At 68.2% G+C, this 1,564-nt stretch overlaps 1 protein-coding gene across 1 annotated transcript; it reads left to right on the top strand.

The window, feature by feature from the left end:
• Positions 1-447: 447 nt before the first annotated feature.
• DCDS (dihydroceramide delta(4)-desaturase) lies at positions 448-1,478 on the top strand (the record flags this gene model as incomplete). Its single annotated transcript, XM_005765423.1, has 2 exons — positions 448-803; positions 1,023-1,478. Coding segments are annotated over exons 1-2 (762 nt in total), but the record flags the coding sequence as incomplete, so codon positions are not given.
• Positions 1,479-1,564: the final 86 nt, after the last annotated feature.

Genomic DNA, 1,564 nt, shown 5'->3' with positions numbered 1-1,564 from the left:
GCTGGCCGGGGCGGCTCTGGGGCCCCTCCACGGCGGAGCGGCGCAGCTCCGTCGGACGGTACTACTTGAAGTGCTTGCCCGCCGCCAAACATGTGCACGTGGCCTGACCGATGCGCGTGTGAGGTGTGTTGCAGCTCCCTGTTCCCGGCGACTTGTGAGCGTGTGACCCTGTGAGAGTGGCTGCGTGACTGTGTGGAATGTTTGGCGGCTGTCGCGCTGTGTGAGCGGCGGGTCGGGGGGACGTGTTGTGAGCCCTAGGCGCTAGGGGGGAGCCCAACTCTGGGTTTTGGGAAGGGTTGATGACAAGATCAAGTTGATTGGTACAACTGGCGTTCACGGCACGATCGATACGCCACACGGAGCATGTGCGAATCCTGGTCGGCGTTCACGCACGAGCGAGACGCCACGACGAGACGACAGTTCCAGCCCTTCGACAGCGCCCCAGTCGTCCTTGGCAAGCCCCGATCCCCTCGCGCCGTTTCACTCTCTGCCGCCGCATGGGCAAGGGCGGCTCGTCGACCGCGGCGGTGGAGGCGCCCGCGGTGCGCGGCGCCAAGGGCAAGCTCGTGGCGCGCACCGACTTTTTCTGGGACGACAACGACGAGCCGCATGCCGCGCGCCGCAAGGCGATCATGAAGGCGCACCCCGAGGTGTCAAGGCTGACGGGTCCGGAGTGGCGGTCAAAGTACATCTGCCTCTTTGCGCTGGTGCTGCCGCAGATCTGGCTCTCCGTTGTGACGGCCGATCTGCCATGGCTGCCCTACCTCGCCATTGCGTACGTTTTCGGCGCAACCATCACGCAGGTCCGAGCGCGCCCCGCCGCCACGACCGCCCCGACCGCCGCGCTGCCGCCGCGCTGTGCCTCGACCCGTCCCTCCGGCGTGCCGCGCGCCTTTGCGCTCCAGCCCGGCCCTCGACCGCCCGCCGCGCGCCGCCCTCGCGCGCCGTGCGCGCAGCCTGCGCCCCGGCAGCCTGCGCCCCGCGCCGCCCTCCTGACGCGCGGTCGCGTGCTCCTCCCGCAGGCGCTCTTCCTCGCGATCCACGAGCTGGCGCACAACCTCTTCTTCAAGTCGCCGCTGCACAACCGCCTCTTTTCCATGGTTGCCAACTGGCCGATTGGCATCCCGTACACGATTCCGTTTCGCGGCTACCACCTCGAGCACCACAAGTTCCAGGGCGTGGACGGGGTCGACACGGACGTGCCGTCGTACTTCGAGGCGCAGCACATCCGCGGGCCGCTGAGCAAGACTGCCTGGGCCTGCTGCCAGATTCTCACCTACGCCCTCCGCCCGATGTTCATCAAAGCGCAAGACATCACCGCGATGCACGTCACCAACTGGGCGGTGCAGATCGCATTCGACGCGGCGATGCTGTACGCGTTCGGGTGGCGGCCGCTCGCCTACATGGTGCTCTGCATCCTCCTCGCAGGCGGCCTCCACCCGTGCGCCGGCCACTTCATCTCTGAGCACTACGTCTTTCCGCACCTGGCGCCGAAGCAGGCGCGACCCTCCCTCCCTCCCCTCCCTCCCTCCCCTCCCTCCCTCCCCTCCCTCCCTCCCCTCCC

Source organism: Emiliania huxleyi (genome assembly GCF_000372725.1).
Source record: "Emiliania huxleyi CCMP1516 unplaced genomic scaffold EMIHUscaffold_5516, whole genome shotgun sequence".
Lineage (NCBI taxonomy): Eukaryota > Haptophyta > Isochrysidales > Noelaerhabdaceae > Emiliania > Emiliania huxleyi.
Note: the sequence above shows the minus strand (reverse complement) of the source record. Positions and strands in the feature narration are given on the sequence as shown.